The following is an 18,559-nucleotide window of genomic DNA, read 5'->3' as shown; positions in this document are numbered from 1 at the left end:
TAGATGACTGGACAAGATCAAACGGACATTTTCCAAACCTCATTCGTCCTGTGAAAGCATGCTTGACGGCCCGTCCCCAGCCAGCGTCTTCTTCCTCTCCCTCGCCGCCTTCATCTGCTCCCTGACCCTCCTCTCCTTCCTCCTGCGTTCTTTTCTTGTAAACTCCGTCTCGGCCTTCATCGCGCGGCCCTCGCGTGTCCTCGTCGCCAGCCGCTGCACCTCGGCCGGCACCAGCTCGCTGAAAACCAGCAGGTACCTGACCCTGTTCTCGAAGGGCAGGCCGGCCTCGTTCAACGCGTCCTGGTTGACGAGTCGGCGGTCGAGCCGCGTCCATCGGGCGGAAGTGCTGCCACGCGCGGCCTCGGGAACTTGCGCCGCGGCGTCGATGATGCGGTAGCCGGCTGAGATGTCTAGGTCGGCGTCGAGGTCGTCGTCATCATCGTCATCGTCGGCGTCTTGGCCCAGGCCGGTGATCGGGAAGCCATGGCGCAAGGCGCGCGTCTCAGCCTCCTCCCACAGCGCATCCTCGCCGCCGCCGACACCACCACCAAGGCTATCAAGCTCGACGCGGAATATGTGTACGGGTTTCATGTCGATGTCGTCGTCGCCGATGCCGAGAATGTCGCCGCTCTTGACGAAGAAGCCGTCTCCGTTGTGCTCCGGCAAGTTCGATACATGTGTTGTAGCTACCGTTTCGCTGGTCCCGATTTTGAGAGGGACAATCCAGCGGCCGTTGAGGGTGGCTCTGGCCCCTTCTGTGACCGAGATGATCCAGCGCTGGGTCTGTTGGTCGATGGAGAAGGCGCAATGGTCCGCCGCGACGCATGGGCCTGGGAGGAAGATGGGACCACCGCCCACGGCGGGCCGGTTCTGGATGTTAAAGGAGGGGTCGGAGCCGATGCGGATCGTTTGCTGGGCGTCGAGCGGGTCGGGGTGCGTGCGAGTCCGGATGAGGGATGGAAGGTTGCGTCGATGTTCGCGGGAGTGCCCGAAAAGCGTGTCCGTCAACTTTTCATTAAGCTCCCGCAGGATGATGATGTAATTTGGATCTGCCTGGAAAAAGGTGTTAGTGTTCGGCACATGCCCGAGACCTGAGTGTGGCTTACGCGGTCGAACTCGAACGGGAGGTCGTAATAGAACAAGGTGTCCAGAGAAAGATGCTCGCGGTGCACCTTAACATAATTAGGCTTATGGTCCTGCGTTGGGCTATTGGGCCTTGACCTGGCGGAAGCTCTGGCCCGTTTCGATGAGCTGCTGCCTTGGGAATCTTCCAATAAGTTCAGAGATGGATGTAGGTCGACGAGGAACAGATTTGGCTTTTTGTCAGTGATGCCTTCCCCTTCGCAAGTGTTGCAGAGCTCGTGGTAACACACAAGGCAATTGGGAGTTATCATAGGTCTGGCTCGACATTTGCAGCACCCCCACAGAGTAGACTCTCCTGTAAGACGACTCAGGCCCTCTGCGGACCCACTCAAGCGTGAAGCGTTGGCCCGCTTTGGCTTGCTGGACTCTGCAGTCTCGGTTCCGGCGTCAGAGACGTCATCCTGCTCCTGGACCGGCGATTCGCCCGGAGAAGAAGTGAGCGTCTCTACCTGGGCCTCTCTCTCGTTTGGCTGTCCAAGAAGAGTTTTGGTGGGAGGGAAGAAGCGAGGAATCATGTCTCTGTAGACGAGCTTGTCCATCTTCTTGTAGACGCAGAATATGATTTTCTCCAAGCTGTCGCCCTCACCAGCATCTAGGAACGCCCGCGTAGTTCGTAAGGCAATTTCTGTGGCCTCTCGAATTGGAAATCCAAAACCGCCAGCGCTCAGGCAAGGCAATGCGATACTCTTCAGACCGCTGTCAACGGCGAGCTTGAGACAGTTCCAGTAGCAGCTGGCTAGCAGATCCTCGCCGCCGACAAACTGGGCGGCCTGGTAGTAATGTGGCCGGACGGTGTGGATGACTTTGCGGCAGGGTAGATTGTACGCATCGGTCATCACTGCTTGACTCATTTTACATTCTGCAATAGCTCGGCATTCCCGCAGGAGCTCGGGTCCCGCTGCCCGATGGACTCGGTAGCCTATGGAATCTGATGCACCAACATTTAGACCTTGGGTGGTTGCGTTGACGATAGCATCAACATCAATCTTGGTAATGTCGTGAAGTATCATCGAGATCTTGCGGTTTACTTCGTCTTTTGGTGGCGGCAATGACGCTTCTCCAGAAGCTCTCAAAGAGTTCTGCACCCAATCGGGCACAAATAGCTCCGAGTTGACATAGAGCTGCGCAATGCTTGGGATAGTGGATGCCGCCTTTAGCGGAAATGTATCCATCGATGACCTATGCAGGTCATCATCGATTTCGGTGGTGATGTTTTGAGTCGCGAAGGGGCCTATCTTAGCCCATCCAAACATGTTTTGCAGTCGTGTGAAAAACTGAGTGCGTCCGCTGACCTCTGGCGAGTCTCGTTGGAAATGCTTGTGGAACCACATGCTGGATCGTTTAGGACCACTGGTGTCCGTCCGATATTGCTCGTCCACTTGTTGGCAGAACCCGCACGCTATCAGACTGTCCTTGAATGATGAGAACATTTCGAAGCCGAACGTCGGCAAGATGTCTCGAGAAAACGCTTCTTCGTCTAAAATTCGAAAGGCCTTGCCATCTTGGTCCCAGGCAATCGTCTTCCTGTGCTTAGATTCTCCAAGGACCCTGCAAACTTGTCAGCTCCATCCGAAGGACGTATTCACACCGTCTTACCTGCTCAATGCTTCCAGGAAGCCCTGAACGTCGAACATTACACCGACGCCTCCCGGTAGGGATGTCGCTTTGCTCATTTCCTTTTCGCCGCTGTGCTCTAGTTCGAGATCAACACCCGGAAACTCCGTCTTGTCAAACGACAACAACGCTTCATCGGCATTTTCCTGGTTGTCAAATGTGACGTACCCCCGATCTTTGACATGTGGGTCGAGAATGAAGCGCTGGCAATTTAACGTCTCGAAGAAAGCAAAAAGCCGTCTGTTTGCTTCATCCCCTGCCGGCAAATTCGATATTCGAATTGTGTAAGGCTGTTTCGAATTTTCTAGACTGATACTTGGTGCCTTTTCTCTGTCGTCGCCCGAGGCTGTGTCAATTGAATGTATCTCGAAGGCTCTCTTGCCCTCGTCACTTGCCACACCTGTTACTGTCGACATAGCATCGGGATCAGATCGTGATGCATGCGCTGTCTCCATGAAGCGCGCCATTTTGTCCTTGGTCGCATCGGGAACCGATTGTACTGCGCTCGCGGAAAGCTCGGAGTGGCCAGCGTCTTGACCAAGGCTCGCCCTCTGGTTTGCCAAATCGTCTTCTGTGGTTTCTAGATCGAGGTCTTGGTGGCCGGAGCTAGGCCGTCCAGCCTCGTGGCTAGAAGCAGTGTCTGCAGACCAATGCGAGCTGGCCGCCTCCGATTCATCAGATTCGCTCCTTCTCCCGTGAATTGCGTCCATACTGGCGCCAGACTTGTCATCTTCCATTCCGGTAAACCTTGGCAGTGCAAACGAGGCAAACTTCTCCAAATGGTTGGCGATATGGTTATGCAAATTACCTGCTATGCCTGGGTCATTGGCACCTGCAAAACAAATCGGGCAATATTCCCGTGAATCGTTGGTGGATGCTTCGGCGACTCCGATGAGCTGTCCGATTTGCGTTCCGGAGAGGTCGCTTCCATGTACGTTGTCCAAGTGGCCTCTGATTCCTGATTGAGAGGAATACACGGCGTGGGGATGGCCGGGGCAGCGCCAAACTTTTCTGTGAGCAGAGGCTTCATGCTCGAGCCATTCTCGCCGGCTGCGGAACATCTGGTCTTCTGATGAGCAGTGGCTGTAGGTACACACGTACGGTTGCAAGTCCTGCAAAATATGGGATCTGACTGCGATTAGCTGAGACCGTCTCCAGGAGTCTTTTGAAGCCTACTTCCAGGAGCGTGATCTTCCATATCGCGCCGGACAAATCACATAACAATAGGGGCATTCGAAGTCCCTCTCCCCATCTGCTGAGCTCGGCGGAGGGGGGAGATCAATGCCGTGGCCTCCGAGATCGCGGGCTGTTGTAGCAACAGAAGTGACCGACTGGCTATCCACAGCGTCGTCCAACGTTCGGTGATGCGCGGTTGCTTCGGTGCCAGAGAGAAGGGTGCGCGGTTGAGCTTCACTGGGCGGTGCTCTTAGGTCAAACTTGACGACATTGGGAGCGTGTACCGAGGAATCGATTCCGTTGGTGCCCGGCTGAGGCTGGAGACCTTGGATTCCACCGGTAGGGGGAACGTCTTCTTTTGCTGGAGCTGGAATTGATAGCTTGTCTCTGTGCCTTTTCCAGTACTTGAATTGCTGTCGTCTCTTGGTGATGGCCTTGCTCAGCCGATCAACGAGAAACGCAACGTCCTCGTTCTTTCGCTGCGGGAAGCCAGCGCGGAGCTGAGCAAGAGAGTCCGCTACGTATCCTCTGTCGTATTCAGCATACTGGCTGAGGACGTCAACTCCGGTGTCGGGGTCAATCTGGCGGTAGGTTGCCGCCTTGAGAGAGCGAATTCTTATCGTGGGGTTGCGGATCCTGACGGATAGACGATAGAGGCTGTTGATGATGTCTACGATCTCGGACATGCGTTGCTGAAGCTCAAACCGGGGTCTTCCCCCGTCGCTGCTTCCGTCCTCGTCCTCTGAGCTGTCGTCCGACGCGCTGTCATCGCTAAAATCGCCACGGGCTGCTTGCTGCTCATACGGCAGCCTTGCGCCCGTCACAATGGCGCGAGCTTCGTTGGTGTTGATTTCCAGTTCGTGCAGGAGTTTCAGAACGTTGGATTGAAGCAGAGGGCTGTCTCGCAAACGGTAGTCAAGCGAACTGTGGCCCTTCTGCTGGGCACCAAGGTTGCCGCTCCACACACGCAACCGGCCGTACTCATCTTCGAGACTGGTCGGATCGATTAGGCTCCGATGCTCGCCGGGACCGCTTTCTAAAGCAGCAGCGAGAAGACGCAAGCTGCGGGAGCACGCAGCAGTACGGTCCCGGATCGCGGCCATCGCGCCTGGTCAGATTTGGAGGCCGGGGATCACGGCCGAGGCACGGGTTCGTGATGGCTGGTGAGGGTTGCGGGAGAGTTGGCGGAAAGTTGTAGCTGTGGTGATACGATCGACACGGCCCCACTCTCAAAAAGGGCAAGCGCTGGATTCAACCCCAGCCCTCTTCCGTGGCTGAGCACCGCCGTAATTCCTGTCCTCTGACCTCGTCGCTTCCTGTCCGTTTCTTCCCCGTCCGCGGTGCCTTCGCCGTGCAGAGTGTCAGGCTGCGAACGTCGCCGATGTGGCCAGCAGCAAGTGTCTCCGCACAGACCGACGAGAAGTGGGGGCCAAAGGCAGCAGTCAACTGTGTCATGCTCCGAAGCCACTGATCCTCCAGCACGCGACCGACCGAGCAGCACCTCTTGCTCTTGATTGCGACAATGAGTGGAGTCGAGCTTGCTGGCTTGGTCCTGGCCGTCCTGCCTCTCGTCATCTCCGCCCTCGAGGACTACAATGACGGCTTGGACCCCGTGAAGGCCTTCGTGAAGTGGGAAAACTACCTGCCCCAGTACATCCGCAAGCTTCGGAACCAGCATGTGCATTACGAACAAACCCTGCGCCTGTTGCTCGCTCCCATCACCACCGAGTACGAGCTGGCCGAGATGATCGCGGAACCCCACGGCCACCAGTGGAGAGACGACGCCATGGCCAAAAAGCTCATGTACAAACTGGACGAGTCCTACGACGCTTACCACCAAACCATCAAAGACATCGAGAAGATCATGACGACCATTGCCGAGAAGCTGGACCTGGATCGCGCCTCCACCGTATCCCGGAACGACCTGGAGGCCATGCTACTTGCCAACGGTCAGCCGAAACCGTCCCAGAAATTCGAGTTCAGGAAGCGCGTCAAGTTCTCCATGAACAAGAAGAAGGTCAAGCGGCTGCTGGAAGAGCTGGATGAGTGCAACAAAGAGCTGGAGCGCTTCACCGAGAAGTCTGAGAAGTTGGAGCCTTACCGGAAAAATTCAAAACCTTCGATTGCATTAAGACTGCAGAAGATACAGACATACGCCCGAGTACTACACAGCTCCTTGGGCGATGCTTTCAGCTGCTCTTGCAAAGCTTCACACTGCGCGAACCTTCATCTCGAGCGTCGAGACCTCCATCCTAAAGCTAGTGGCCGAAGGCCAGTAGATGACCCGGGGACCATCTTTACCGTCTCGTTCATGGACAAGTCCGGGTCCTGGATGCTTCGAGAAGCGCAGATCTGCTTTTCCGAAGAGGACAATGACCTCTCCACCAAGATGAACAGTCTTCACGTCCATCGTCCTCGACGAAGCGTCAGCTTTTCACCAACCACACCACCGCCTTCCCCAAAGCCATCGCACTCTCCTTTGCGGACTAAAAGCGAAAGCTCCCATTTCAAAGAGGTGAAAGATCTTTGCTATGAGATGCAAAGCTTTGAGGACGGAGGAAAGACTTGTATTGGCTTCTCAATGGAGAACGGTAGGCTTCGTGGAGCTTACCCCGTTCCCCTCAACGGCCTTCGATATTCGCGCATGGCCGAGACTGTCACGTTGGAAGACATCTTGAAGGATGGCGCGAAGATACGGTTGAGCAAGAAGGACCGTTATTCGCTCGCTGTCACCGTCGCTTCTTCGATCCTCCAGCTGCATGCTTCGCCATGGATTGGTGACAACTGGAGCAAGCGAGACATTATGTTCTACCACACCATATCCTCGCACCGCTCCATCGACATCGAAAACCCACACGTTAGCCAGAAACTCATGCCGCTTCCCGGGAGTGTTCAGCCGATAGGTTTTAGTAGCAAGAATACTACCTTGCTTGCACTCGGCATTATACTTCTGGAGCTCTACTTCGGCAAACCTTGCGAGCAGCAGATGCCGGAGAATTTGTACATGGGGCCAGACAAGTCGCTAGCACTGCTGTGCACGGCGCATCGCTGGTATGAGACCGACCAGGAAGATCTGTCTGCAGCTTTCCAAAGTGCCATCGCGCATTGCCTGAGATGCTTCGCAGACCCGAGCGGCAGCCTCCAGGATTCGGACTTCCTGCAGGCGGCTATGGAGCAGATTGTGTTGCCACTGCAAGACGAACTCTGCCAGTTTCTAGGCACAAGATGATCACTAAGCCCGTACCAGCAACCCCGGCCTCCCGCAAGTTCTCAACACCGCAAGCCTACCCGGGCTACCAGCCTGCTTCCCCTTGCTGACGTCGGAAAGACGACAAGGTGGTGCGAAGAATAAGCATACATGGACTCAGACTTACCCGAAACGACGGTCAGTTACCCGGAATAGGCAACTGCCAACATAGACCCTTGACGCATTCGACAACGGTAACATCAAGCGCCAACCGCGCCGCGCCTGGAACGCGGAATGTTGCGCGACGCTTCACACGCGTTGGGGTGGGCAACGCACGTCGGCGGCAATCCCTCGTCTGCTCAAACCTCTCATCCATGTCGCAAAGGGTCTGAGCGTACGGGTGCCCGACATAATTTTTTTTTCAAAGGAAAAAAATTGAAGAGACGGAAAGCAGAGACGCACATGTGGCGCGTGCCGCCACGGCGGCCGGAGCCGGTTGATTGGGGAGAGGGAAGAACGTGGACACACGGACCAACGGGGGCGGCGTCCAGCCAGGGGCACCGAACGTTCCAACAACCACCTACCCAGCCATCCGTTCCCTTTTTTACCCCCGTCGCTCGTGCTTTCGGATGGTGACGCACAAACACACACACATCTTGTCCATCACCATCCCCTTTGTTGATCGGGGTCGGCCGGCCCACCCTCGCTCGCTCGCTGGCTCCCGTCTCGCCTCCTTCCATCCTTTCGTCCCGCATCTCCGAGCTTTCGCGGGTGTGCATGAGTCAGGGACGGACGAGGAGAGAGCCCGTGCTACGTACCATGAACAATCTTATTATAACATGCCCAAAATGCAAACGCCACACCCTCCCCCCGATCCACAGAGCGAGCCCCTTATCCCCCTGCCGACCACCAATCCCCTCCTCAATCTATTTTCGGGGGCTTCAGGTCGAATGGAAGAGAAGAAAAAGAAGAATTGGCAAAGAAGCGGAAATGAACAACGACCTCCGCTACGATTGTTGACGAATCATGGAAGGGATTCCGCGTCTAGCCATCTATAAAATTTGATGTTATGCTTGCACGCGAAATTGCGCACCACTCGCCGGGGGAGAGGGCGTTATTATCTTATTCTTGGCGACAACAGCCACGCGGCCGCCCGCACATATGGCGCAAATCATTCCCATTGATCTTCTCTTGATGCGGCTGCCATGTGGCCGCCCAAAATCGGGCCTGATTGCCTGAACAAACGTAATGCTGCGAGGCAAGGACATGTGTTTCCGACATGGCTGGACCCCGTTTCCTTGATATGACCTAGTGGAAAGGAAGGAAAGGGAACTAAAAGTAACGTTCAATGTTCATGGATTCTGTATATCGAGATGGTACGACGCTGCTGGATGGCAAAAATAGCGACGATTCGCTTTTGGAGGTGCGGACACTACACGACGTAATATCCGACGCGGCCGTTGTTTTATTCCACTCCCCACACGCCAAGCACGTCTCTCCTACCTTCAACGGCGTTGTCACCGTTCTTCTGAAGCTTGTTAACCCGTCTGACTAATAGTCCGACAGCTAATGGGCCGATGATCGTGCACAGCATGATCGCCCAGGTAGCGACAAGGAAGATCTCGTCCGCACCGCCTGACGAAGAACTGGATGAGGAGGCAAATACTCCCTTGCTCTGCGCGAGCGACGAGATCAAAAAGCCAATCTCGCCACGCGCCACCATTGCACTGCCAACGATGGAGGCCGGGTACAGGGAGATCGGTTTCTTGGCGTCGTGCGAAGTATGCCGGATGGCAGGCGTGCTATTGTCAGCATGCTCGTCCTGTTCAGACGACGAGCCGTGCTGACGAGCCGTCTCTTCTTCGCTTCGCGGAGATGTCTGGGCTTGAGATGGGATCTGCTGCTCTTCACGCTGAGGTCGGGGGGCATCCGTGTGGCTGTGCTTCCTATTCGGGTCTTTCTTCCGCTCGGCTTTGGCTCCCTCCTTCGCCGATGCACCCCAGAGGTGGGGCATCGCCGGCAAGCGGAGCTTACGGAGTTTAAGACGCTCGGGGACGTACGGCGAAACAGAAAAACGGACTAGCCAGAGACCACATACCAGTTTCCCGAACATCATCAGGATTGTGTATACAATCCCACGCCAAACGACGGAGCCGGTAAACATTCGAGAAATGGGAATCGAGAAGCCAATAGAGGCCTAGCAATATCGTCAGCAATCATGGGCTGGATCTGTAGGGAGCACTCACGAAGAACAGTGGTTTCAATATCTTCTCCACAGCCTGCTGGTAGTATCTTTGGTAGATTGCGATCCCACATATGTGACCGGATGCATGACTTCGGATGCTCTCGCCATTGTCAGTCACCTTGGAGTCACTGTTGTTCGAGACCATGCCGACGGAGGATTGTGTGCCAGCATGACTAGCGTCCGTGCTCTGAGACCTTGCAACTGGCAAATGAGGTACCTCAGTATCCCACCAGCTGATGGATGCACCGGCAAGGTAGGCGGTGAAGAGGTTCGATGTGCCTGCAAAAGAGCCGCCAGCAACGAAACCAAGAAGAACGGCCGTCTGAATGAAGAAGGCCGTCTGACGCATGACCAAGAACCTTTGCATGGGCCCAGAAGGGTTCGCCTCGCGGTGCTTGTTCAGGAAAAGAGTAGCAGGCTTGACGATCAAGCGGCAAGCAAGCGGGATCAGCACGGCGAATGCCAGCGAGACGAAGACAGGCCTGATGACGGTGGTTGCACTGAATGAAGAACTGGAGCCACCGAGGTTGGAAATGACTTGAACCATGACAAGGCCTACAACATCATCCATCATAGCAGCACTGGTGAGAACCACCCCGAGGCGCGATTGCGTGAGACCGCTGGTTCCAAGGACGGTGAAGGTGGTTCCCAGGCTGGTGGAGCACAGCGCAGCGCCTGCGGCGAAGGCCTGCAGAGGTGTTGCGCCGGCCAAGCCTTGCAAAACGAAGGAAAGGCCGATAGGCACGCTGATGCCCGTGATGGCAACGGCGATGGAGAGCAGCAGGTTAGCTTTCAGGGACGCGAACGACGTCGAAAGCCCGCCTGGTTGGAATGAGCGAGGTTCAATATGCGGAAAGGGATAGGGCTAGAACGCACCTTCGTATACGAGCAGTATCAAGCCGAGATAACCAAGCTGGACAATGGCCTCCTCGGTTGACTCCGAGAGCCATTTCGCCCCTGGGGTGCCCCAAGCCACGCCGACGAAGATCTGGCCGAGGAGACCGCAGTAGACGGTGTTGTCCAGGATGGTGTTGATGACGTTGAGAATGACCAGGAACGAGCCCTGGATCAGGATGGTGGTGATCCCTGGCTCGTGGTAGGGCAGCGAGGCGGCGCTACTATTGGAAGCCATGGCAACAGGGACGATGCACGCGCGCGCTCCAGCGGAACGGGGGGGTGGCTGCGGGGCGGGGCGTAGCTCAGCTCGAGTTTGCGCGCAGGTGTTTGCGCCGTGAGGAGGCCGGGAAGAAACCACAGGCAGCAGCGCAAAGGCTGGAGCCGGCTACGCAATTGCTGCAGACCGCCGAGCAGCGCTTGCTTGCGCGAAGGGCTTGGCTGCCTTTGGTCTCGGCCAGAGCAGCAGCAGCGTCAGGGATCAGCGCGGTCGCGGTGCGCGCCCGTCCGCACGCGCCTCCCTAGTTGCCCGGCGCGCCAACCCGACGCTCGCATGCCGTGCCCGACAGGGTCTATGCCGCTCTACTGTCGGCCGCGCAGTCCGCCGTCAACACAACACCACCCCGAAAGTCGCTGCGCCAACCCTCCCCGCTGACTCCGAGCGCTGCTTCCAATGCCGCGAAGGAACCATGGCTCCCCTTGAGCAGCAGTGGGTCATTGTCCAGCAGAAGACCTTTACGAAATGGTCCGTCACTCGCCCCCCACTTGCCCTCCACACTCCGCCCTGGTTCTGACGCACCTCTGCCCGCAGGCTCAACAGCAAGATTTCCGCTCGCGGCCTGGTCATCAAGGACCTGTGCACCGACCTCTCCGATGGCACCCTCCTCATCCACCTGCTCGAGATCCTCTCCCAGGAATCCCTCGGGAAGTACGCCTCGAAGCCTAAGCTGCGCGTCCAGAAATTCGAAAATGTCAACAAGGCGCTGGACTTTGTCAGGAGTCGGAGCATCCAGCTGGTGAACATGGGTGCGGAGGATGTCGTCGACGGCAACCGGAAAATCATCCTGGGCCTGATCTGGACTCTCATTCTTCGCTTCACCATCAGCGACATCTCCGACCAGGGTCTGAGTGCGAAGGAGGGTTTGTTGCTGTGGTGTCAGAGGAAGACCGCCTGCTACGACGAAGTCGAGGTGCGAGACTTCTCGTCCAGCTGGAACGACGGTCTAGCTTTGTACGTTCTTCAAGCTCGATACACAATAAATGCTCTTGATACTAACAGCATCTTGCAGCTGCGCCTTGCTCGATATCCATCGCCCCGACCTCATCGACTATGATGCTCTTGACAAGTCCGATCACCACGGCAACATGAAGCTTGCTTTCGAGATAGCCGCCAACGAGATCGGCATCCCGGACCTCCTTGACGTGGAGGACGTTTGCGACGTTGCCAAGCCCGACGAGCGTTCTTTGATGACCTACATCGCCTACTGGTTCCACGCTTTTTCGCAAATGGAGAAGGTTGAGAACGCCGGCCGCCGTGTCGAGAAGTTTGTGCAAAGCATGCAGGGCGCGTGGGAGATGCAGAATTCTTTTGAGCGCCGTATGAGGGAGCTGCTGCGCCAGATTGCGGAGCAAAAGACTGAGTGGGAAGCTGCTGTGTTTGACGGAACCTATGCCGACGCGAAGAACCAGTCTGGGCTTTTCACAAGATACAGAAGATCCAAGAAGCGGGAGTGGGTTGCGGAGAAGTCCGATTTGACCAGCCTCTTGGGCAATATCAAGACGAAGCTCAGCACATATCGTTTACGCCCTTATACGCCCCCGCCGGAGTTGAGCTTGGAGGCCCTGGATCACGCCTGGGCCGGACTTATGGCGGCAGAACGCACAAGAAGCTCAGTCATCAATGAGACGATCAGAGAGTAATTCCCCCGACTTCGACCTATCGACTTGGACTAACAACGGGTGTAGTATCAAGAATGCCCTCCGCCGCTCATTTGCCGATAAAGCGAACGATTTAGCGCTTGCGCTCAACACTCTGTCTGTCTCCTTGTCAGGCCTCGAAGGCGACGTGGAAGACCAGCGGCAGCACACGCAGAAGCTCAGCGAGAACGTGCAACCTTTGGATCAGTTCTTGGAGATAATTGCCAACATCGACGAGCAATGTCAAGAAGCTAACATCGAGGAGAATGACTTCACAACATACACTTACGACGAGCTGGAGTACGAGCTCGGATTAGTGAAAGCCAGTGTCTCGAAGAAGCTTGCTTTCCTCGACAACCAGATGGTGGCACGTAACATGACCAATTTGACACCCATTCAACTGGAGGAGTTCGAATCCGTCTTTAAGCACTTCGACCGTGACCTGAGCAACTCTCTGACGGAGCTTGAGTTCTCGGCCGCGCTTGCCAGTCTCGGTCTTGTCTACGACGAAGAGGAAATGCACGAACAGTTCATGGAGACGAGCGAGGGGAGTAATTACGTGTCGTTCGAGCAGTTTATCCGGTTCATGGTCCATGAGACGGAGGACCAGAACAACGCCGACCAAGTCTTCGAGAGTTTCCGAGAAGTTGCGGATGGCAAGGTATGTGCATCGGAGCTGGCCGTGGAACGGATGGATACTGACATGGAGTAGCCTTACGTCACCGAGATGGATCTCCGCCATTCGCTCGTGCCGGACGAGATCATCGAAGACCTGATCAAGCAAATGCCGGAGCACAAGGGCCCCGACTTGCAGGAGGACCGCGAACTGCCGAAGTACGACTACATTACTTACATGAACAACTTCATTTCGGGCGGCGGCCACGACGATGAAGGAGCTAATGGAGACGCATCTTAAATTGGCACATGGGATTGGCGGGATTGGAGCTTGGTGTACATTCCATTCGCGGACGGAGGCGCACGGCGGTTTTCAGCTATTGTAATGGATGGCGGGTGCATTGGACCGGCGTGGTGGGGATTCTTCGCCTTACGCTCTGATGCAATTGGGTTACTTTTCGCCTTTGGAGAGAGGCATGGTGGAGCCGGAAGGGTCTTCTGTAATTAGCAACAACAGCAGCCGCAGCAGCAGCCGCAGCAGCAGCGATAAAACCTCCCGCTGCTCCGGCGTGGCAGAGTTTTATATGCACGCGAGATCGAGTGGCGGCGACGTGGATGCAGTGCTATATTTGCGACGAAGTATTTCTGAAACGCGCTGTGCTCACTGACGTCGCAGGCTGATGGGGACGACGGGCAGCAGCGCGTGTCGCGAAAGGAGAGGTAGGGGGCTGGCGCAACGCTTCAAGCTTCATTTGCTGGCGCGTCGGCTGGCGTGCTTGGGCTGTGGGCTGAGATGCGCCCAGACGGCGCTGCAGCGGAGATGGCAAGGGCGCGTTTCTGGAAATTCTAGCAGCGCCGGCTGTGCGATCGCCGCGGGTGGTGCGGCGGCTATCCCGTGTCGCCAGTGCCAGGGCTGCCCCCCAAGCAGCGGCGGCGGGATTCAGTTGACGGCTCGGTGTCAGCGCCCCAGTCTGCAGTCTGCAACCACCGCTCCGCTCCAGGGTACCGCCCACGCCCCCGCTACCCTGTCAAAACTTGAGCCACGCCCGCACGCGCTCTCCTCCAGTTCGTGCACTCGCTCACCCTGCCTGCCTGCTCGCCCCCAGCTCGCCAAAGTGCCACGGCCAACGCTGCCCAAGTCTGCCTTCCCCCCGCCGGATCAGCAGCCCGCAGCATTGACTCGGTGCGAACAGCCGCCGTCGCGCGCATGAGCCTCACCGTACTTCGCGCTCTCTAAAAGTCGCCTCCCCCCGCCCCTATACCTGCCATACCTCGCCGGCCAAAGAGCCTTACAAAGCACCCAGCCTTCCTCGAAGGCCCGCTTGCGCCGCTGCTTCTTGTTCCCGGGCACGCTGCTGCGACGTCGGGCAGTCGATTGTCCCAGTGAACCGCGGCCTGAGCGACCCCTCGACGTCGGGCAGATACAGCCCTCCTCCTGACCACAAGCAACACCACTGCCCTTTTGCGCCCGCAGGCGACGCGTACAATGACCTCGCATCCGTAAGTCGCGTCCCCAATTTGCGCCGTTTGCACCGCGCTGCCTCTCGCCGTCGCGCTGTCGCTACCCACGTGCGGACCTCCGCTCACTTCTCCCGCTCCTCACCTCCGCACACCCCGACGTTTTGGCACGTTTCACGCACTTCCCAGAGCGACACTCCAGAACCACGCTGTCTGCTGACGCCCGGATCTCACAGTATGTACTCTCGCGACCAATTCATGAACCCCGGTCCCGCACCAAAGCCCCCAGCCGAACGCCCACGACTTGCTCTGACCCCATCGACACAAGGTCTACCCGGCAACATGTCTCAAATGAGCCTAAACTCCCCCGGATTTAACGGGGCTACTCCCATTCAGCGCCAGCATACAGGAAACGAGAAGGGTGGCAAGGACAATGTCATCAGAGACGGCTGGGCGAAGGTCAAGGAAGACGGCATGCTGAAGGGCATGTTCTGGAGCGAGAAGTACCTCGTTTTGAGGGAGTATCAGCTCGACTTCCTGAAGAGCAACAGCTCGCCCAAGGTATCGTTCACGATCTACCTTCGCGACGTGACCAACATCCAACGGTCGGAAGACTACCCGTTCTCCTTCGAGATCATCCGGACTGCGGCCACAGCTAACAATGGCCAATCACCGCCCCGTGACGGCCCTACGAAGCAACTGATTTGCAAAGTCGAAACGGATGACGAGGTTTACGCCTGGATCGATTCCATCTACCAGCGCTGTCCCAGCATGGGCGGTGTGTCCAATCCCACCAATTTCACCCACAGAGTTCACGTCGGCTTCGATCCCACGAGCGGTGCTTTCGTTGGTCTGCCGCAGGAATGGGAGAGGCTCCTCACTGCCTCCGCAATTACCAAGGATGACTACCAGAAGAACCCCAAGGCCGTGCTCGAGGTTCTCGAGTTTTACACTGAGAAGTTGGTCAAGCGCTCCGAAGACCCCGCCCAGTTCTCGAGCCTTACCCCCACGCCCGGTGCCGAACCTAACAAACAGCTCGGTTACTCTTCGAGTGGCGCGTCCGTCGCCGGCCCCCGCCCTGGTCCTCCGAATGGTTACCAGCGTCAAGACAGCTACAGCACCACCAAGTCTCAGACTAGTGGCAACAGCCAGCAGTCTTCGTACCAGCAAGCCCAGGCTGATGCCCGTCTTGAAGAGGAGAGGCGTCGCAGGAAGGAAGAGGAGCGCAGGCAGCGAGAGCGTGAAGAGCAGCGCCGCGAGGTGGAGAGGAGGGAACGCGAAGAGCTGGCTGCGTACAACGCCTCCCTCCCCCAGAAGTCGGTACCAATGGCTAAGCAAGAGCTTGGCGGCTTTACGGAGGACAGTAGAGACAACAGCCCTGCTCGCTCGCAGCAGGATCGCTACAATCCTTCCCGCGCCGCTCCGCCAGCGCCTACCGCCAACAAGCAGCCCCCAGGATCGCTCCGCCAGATGGCCGCCCAGCGTCCCGCGCCTCCAGCTCCGAAGACCCAGAACGGATACCAGGGCGCCGCCCAAACGAAGATTCCTGCGAAGCCCCAACAATCTTCCCAGCAGAGGTACCCCCCAGGACAAGGTCCAGGTCACACGCGTAGTCCTAACAGTGCAAGTGCTAGTAGCCAAGCGCGTAGTCCCGCTGCCCCCAAGCCCCTCAACATCGCAACGAAGCAGCCGACCGGCGCCCCGAAGAGCGATGCCGTCAAGGCCGCCGAAGCCGCGCTTACGAAGAAGGAAGACCCCCCGCCGGCCCGCAAAGAGGTCCGTATGTCGGCCATGTCCGAGGGTGAAGTTATGGCGAAGCTGCGCGAGGTTGTCTCCAAGGAAAAGCCGCTCGAGTCGTACAACAAACAAAAGAAGATTGGCCAGGGCGCATCTGGCTCTGTCTACGTCGCCAGGATTCGGGAGAGCGCTCCTTCGCCGACTGCCCGGAGAGTGCTTGCCGAGAACGGGCCCAGGGCTCAGGTCGCCATTAAGCAAATGGATCTCCGCAACCAACCCCGCAAGGAGCTCATTGTCAACGAGATTATTGTCATGAAGGACTCGGTCCACCCCAACATCGTCAACTTCCTGGACGCCTTCTTGCAAGAGGAGTCTTCGGAACTCTGGGTCGTGATGGAGTTCATGGAGGGAGGTGCGCTGACGGATGTCATTGACAACAACCCCTCAATCAGCGAGGACCAAATCTCTACCATCTGCCTTGAGGTGAGTCTCCGACGAAGCAAATTCCATGATTTCGGGTTACTAACAGAGTTTCGCGTCTAGACTTGCAAGGGTCTTGAGCACCTCCACAACCAGAACATCATCCACCGTGATATCAAGAGTGACAACGTTCTTCTTGATGGCCGTGGTAATGTCAAGATTAGTAAGCGAGCATTTTCTAGTCATACAGTGTCCGTGATACTAACTTCTATGCAGCTGATTTCGGTTTCTGCGCCAAGCTCACGGAGCAGCGCAGCAAGCGCGCCACGATGGTCGGCACTCCGTACTGGATGGCACCCGAGGTCGTCAAGCAAAAGGAGTACGGTAGCAAGGTTGACATCTGGTCTCTCGGTATCATGGCGATCGAGATGATTGAGTCCGAGCCTCCGTACCTCAACGAGGAGCCGCTCAAGGCGCTCTACTTGATTGCCACCAACGGTACGCCGCGCCTCAAGAAGCCTGAGAAGCTCTCGAAGGAGCTCAAGGCTTTCTTGAGCGTCTGTCTCTGCGTGGACGTCCGCTCCCGTGCCACGGCCACGGAGCTGCTCAGCCACGAGTTCTTGAAGAACGGATGCGGCCTGACGAGCCTTGCATCGCTGCTTGCGTTCCGTAAGAGCAGTTCCCATTAGACGGTCGCGATTAATACTTTCCTGGTTCCTATTTGACTACCCTTCTCTCGTTTAGGTGATGAGCCCAAGTCACGCCAAGCATTGAAGCGAAGCCGCCCGTGCTCCAACCTTCGGAAGAAGTAGGTTGAGGCCACGTTCACCCGGGCGGTTCGAAGCTCCAGCCAAACCGGACGAACGGCGCGTCATGTGGAAACGCAATCTTCTCTTCTCCAGGAAGTGTCGGAAAAAGGATGAAAGATACCCAGTTGCGAGGAAACATCGCCTCTTCTTTGCGCGCGTCCCCAGGCAGGTTCACAGTCAGTAAAACGCGACGCCGAAGTACTCGTTCACTCCCTTCGAGCGTTGCAGCCATTGGTCTCTCAGCGTGCATGTCTGCGTGCGTTCGAGCAAGCTGGCCTTCAAAATTCTCTCAGTTGTTTCTACTTTCAGACGGTGGCGGTCCTATTTCTTGACTGGATGGGCCGGTGTGCTTTTCGTTCCCTCTCTTTGGGCTGCAAAGCTGCGTTTTCGTCATGAGGTTTCCGTGGACCATGCATTTTGATATCAAGGGGAGCGCGAGGCGAGTGATGTCGGCGAGGGTGATTGAAGTGGGGCGGAATTTGCTTTTGATTTTTTTTCTTCTGGTCCCGCAAGTTTTATTCATATTCCCGGGCGTCGCTAAGATGGACTGGAGCGCAACGGATGATCAGTTACGTTACGGCTCTTGCCTGCCTGCTTTTGTTGTTTTATGGCTCTCTCATTTGCCCCAATACCCACCTCATATTAGTCTGGCTCCGGCATTATGCGTGCAGCCCAGAGTCTTCAGACGGACAGTGTAGAGGGGGGGGGGGGGGGGGGGGGGGGGGGGGGGGCTGCTGGAAGGACAAAGTTTGCAGATAGGGTCTGACTCCCTGCTGCATCCCACTGGATAAGGTCAGCTAGCATTTGAGGACGGGGGTAACGAGAACCAGGCTCTTGCGACAGTTGCGGACACGATAGACATGAATTCACGGGAGTTTGAGATGGGACTTCACGCGTCAAACCTGTCTTACTATCTGAAGGTGAATGATGCCGTGCATCCATGTCCGAAATGCAGTCGCGACCTCCCTATATAATGCCGGCCTCTACGAGAGGCCGACAAACGGGGTTTCAGCTCGGCCGTAAACGTTGGAGAATTTGCTTTCAACCCCTTCTGCAGCACTAGCTGCGCCTGTTGCCTATCGAAATGGAACAAGTGTCGTTTGGAGATGCTGACAGGGCGAGAGCGATGATTGGTCGCTGGGTACGGTGACGGTGCAGCGGTGGTTGGTGCCTGCAGCCGAGCGGCGCAGGGCAGCCTGAGCAACGTCACCGTTCTGCCCTGGAGCTTCGGGACAGCGCTACAACGGGCATCCGCGGCTCCTTTTACGACCACCACCATCCCTGACCCGCTCGTTCCGCTCCCCTCAGATGCTTCGCGCTCTCTGAAGTTCTTCCATCGGCCCT

The 18,559-nt window shown here is 56.9% G+C and overlaps 5 protein-coding genes across 5 annotated transcripts; 3 read left to right on the top strand and 2 right to left on the bottom strand.

Annotated features, from left to right (window-relative positions):
• Nucleotides 1-39: 39 nt before the first annotated feature.
• On the bottom strand, nucleotides 40-5,036 carry SLS55_003671 (uncharacterized protein; the record flags this gene model as incomplete). The annotated part of the gene is made up of 9 exons (XM_066775142.1): nucleotides 40-1,053; nucleotides 1,107-1,206; nucleotides 1,468-2,691; nucleotides 2,740-3,504; nucleotides 3,566-3,574; nucleotides 3,693-3,807; nucleotides 3,859-3,869; nucleotides 4,090-4,969; nucleotides 5,018-5,036. The coding sequence occupies 9 exons, from the start codon at nucleotides 5,034-5,036 to the stop codon at nucleotides 40-42; spliced, it is 4,137 nt and encodes a 1,378-aa protein (XP_066635261.1).
• A 419-nt stretch (nucleotides 5,037-5,455) lies between these two features.
• Nucleotides 5,456-7,162, top strand: SLS55_003670 (uncharacterized protein; the record flags this gene model as incomplete). The annotated part of the gene is made up of 2 exons (XM_066775141.1): nucleotides 5,456-6,358; nucleotides 6,449-7,162. 2 exons carry the CDS (start codon nucleotides 5,456-5,458, stop codon nucleotides 7,160-7,162), a joined length of 1,617 nt encoding a protein of 538 aa, XP_066635260.1.
• Nucleotides 7,163-8,585: 1,423 nt separating this feature from the next.
• On the bottom strand, nucleotides 8,586-10,497 carry SLS55_003669 (uncharacterized protein; the record flags this gene model as incomplete). The annotated part of the gene is made up of 3 exons (XM_066775140.1): nucleotides 8,586-9,317; nucleotides 9,367-10,187; nucleotides 10,242-10,497. 3 exons carry the CDS (start codon nucleotides 10,495-10,497, stop codon nucleotides 8,586-8,588), a joined length of 1,809 nt encoding a protein of 602 aa, XP_066635259.1.
• Nucleotides 10,498-10,948: 451 nt separating this feature from the next.
• On the top strand, nucleotides 10,949-13,092 carry ain1 (alpha-actinin; the record flags this gene model as incomplete). Its single annotated transcript, XM_066775139.1, has 5 exons — nucleotides 10,949-11,004; nucleotides 11,071-11,490; nucleotides 11,549-12,175; nucleotides 12,225-12,837; nucleotides 12,889-13,092. The coding sequence occupies 5 exons, from the start codon at nucleotides 10,949-10,951 to the stop codon at nucleotides 13,090-13,092; spliced, it is 1,920 nt and encodes a 639-aa protein (XP_066635258.1).
• A 1,185-nt stretch (nucleotides 13,093-14,277) lies between these two features.
• CLA4 (Protein kinase) lies at nucleotides 14,278-17,095 on the top strand (the record flags this gene model as incomplete). Its single annotated transcript, XM_066775138.1, has 5 exons — nucleotides 14,278-14,291; nucleotides 14,486-15,826; nucleotides 15,887-16,469; nucleotides 16,530-16,629; nucleotides 16,683-17,095. The coding sequence occupies 5 exons, from the start codon at nucleotides 14,278-14,280 to the stop codon at nucleotides 17,093-17,095; spliced, it is 2,451 nt and encodes an 816-aa protein (XP_066635257.1).
• Between the last annotated feature and the right edge of the window lie 1,464 nt (nucleotides 17,096-18,559).

This window comes from Diplodia seriata (assembly GCF_021436955.1).
Source record: "Diplodia seriata strain FDS-637 chromosome Unknown scaffold_3, whole genome shotgun sequence".
Lineage (NCBI taxonomy): Eukaryota > Fungi > Ascomycota > Dothideomycetes > Botryosphaeriales > Botryosphaeriaceae > Diplodia > Diplodia seriata.
Note: the sequence above shows the minus strand (reverse complement) of the source record. Positions and strands in the feature narration are given on the sequence as shown.